Source organism: Penaeus monodon, chromosome 27 (assembly GCF_015228065.2).
Source record: "Penaeus monodon isolate SGIC_2016 chromosome 27, NSTDA_Pmon_1, whole genome shotgun sequence".
In the NCBI taxonomy this organism is placed as follows: domain Eukaryota; kingdom Metazoa; phylum Arthropoda; class Malacostraca; order Decapoda; family Penaeidae; genus Penaeus; species Penaeus monodon.
The window spans coordinates 9,745,150-9,746,562 of record NC_051412.1 but is presented as its reverse complement, the minus strand read 5'-3'; the positions used below and the strand labels follow the sequence as shown (position 1 = coordinate 9,746,562).

Here is a 1,413-nt window from a genome sequence, read left to right as displayed (position 1 = left end):
TAAAAAGCCTAAAACCCTATAAAAGAAGAAAGAAGAGATGATTCCTTATGAATGCCATTAAAGAAAAAGAAAAAGAGGGATGAATAATTTCTTGATATCTAATAAAAATAGTGCTTGCTCTAACCAACTAGAAATAATGTATATATAGCATTGTACTGCAACTGCAGATGGATGCAAAAAATTGAAATTGATTAGTCTATTGGGTTAGGAGAGCAGATAGCTGTTTCATTCCTAAAAGCAGAAGAAAGAAGTTGGCTCAGAAATTCTTTACCTTAACTCTGTTGGTGAACTCAAACCAACTTAGGAAGTGAAATTAAAATAGTAAAAATAAAGAAAACATGGAAGAATACTCAAGTAAGTATATAATAAAAAAAAGAAGTTAGAGATGGTGGATCTTGTTAGGTAAATGTTTAGAATACAATTGTAGGGACATTCAAAATAGGACTTATTTTTGGTAATAATTTTTGCTCTATATAGATCACTATGATCTTTAATGGTGTCTTACAATCTCTTTGAAGTATAGATTTTTTCCCTGAATGCATTCTCCTAAAAACTTTTTAATTTACAAATTAAGCTCTTCAGCGTTTGTATTATTTAATTATCATTTTCAGTCATATCACACCAAAATCTATCAAGGCACTAAGAAAGTGCAACCAAAGGGATATATATAGTCTATTAGGGCTTTGTGAGTGATGTAAGAATGGATTAATGTTCACTGTGCTGCTATCATTAACTTGCCTTTTCAACTTTGATTTAACAATTTTATTTACACCTTAAAATAATCTTGCATAAGAAATGCAACAATAGCAGTTGTAATTACAGAGAGAAGCTTTCACTCTTGGCTACAGACATACATTTCATATTGGTGCATAATTATTCTGCTTGTTACAGAAGTTATTAGAAAGCACTTTTTATGATAGAATATTCATCTGCATTTTGCAGCTGACTTTTAGGTGTATGTTTGTACAGTCTTAGCAAGCAAAATTTAAACTTATTAAATAAGTATTAATTCATTGCATTTGAAGGTAAATATTAAAATCCAAACACCTTGTTTCCTAAATATTTTGCTTCATACGGTAGCGAGAAATGCACAAGAAATTGGTTCTTTTACTTTAAGGAAAAACTTTATTTTTAAGAAATGAAAGCAAAACATGATAAAAAAGTGAACCTAGTTGAGATTAATGCATGCTATAATTTAAAGAAAATTATATGTTCCCATTTTACATGATGTAATAATTAAAAGTGAAAAAATTAGGGCACTCACATATTCCATTTAACCTTTCCAGTTAACATGACAATTACTATTTTTTTACATTGTTGTTCATGGACAAAACCCTTGCTGCAGAGAACATCATCATTACATTTGAAAATGTATTAAAAACACTTCTAAAGAAACAAAATATAATTACTGCA

At 29.0% G+C, this 1,413-nt stretch overlaps 1 protein-coding gene across 2 annotated transcripts in view; it reads left to right on the top strand.

Annotated features, from left to right (window-relative positions):
* Window positions 1-1,413, top strand: part of LOC119590567 (ankyrin repeat and SOCS box protein 13-like) — a 93,291-nt gene that overhangs the window by 38,816 nt on the left and 53,062 nt on the right. The window contains exon 1 of one of the 2 annotated variants that reach the window (XM_037939232.1): window positions 7-354. The exons of the other annotated variant lie outside the window; for it this stretch is intronic. Within the exon in view, the coding sequence (XP_037795160.1) occupies window positions 339-354 (16 nt within the window). The 5' untranslated portion in view covers window positions 7-338. Of the gene's footprint in view, window positions 1-6; window positions 355-1,413 lie in introns of those variants that run through there. 2 annotated transcript variants of the gene reach the window in all.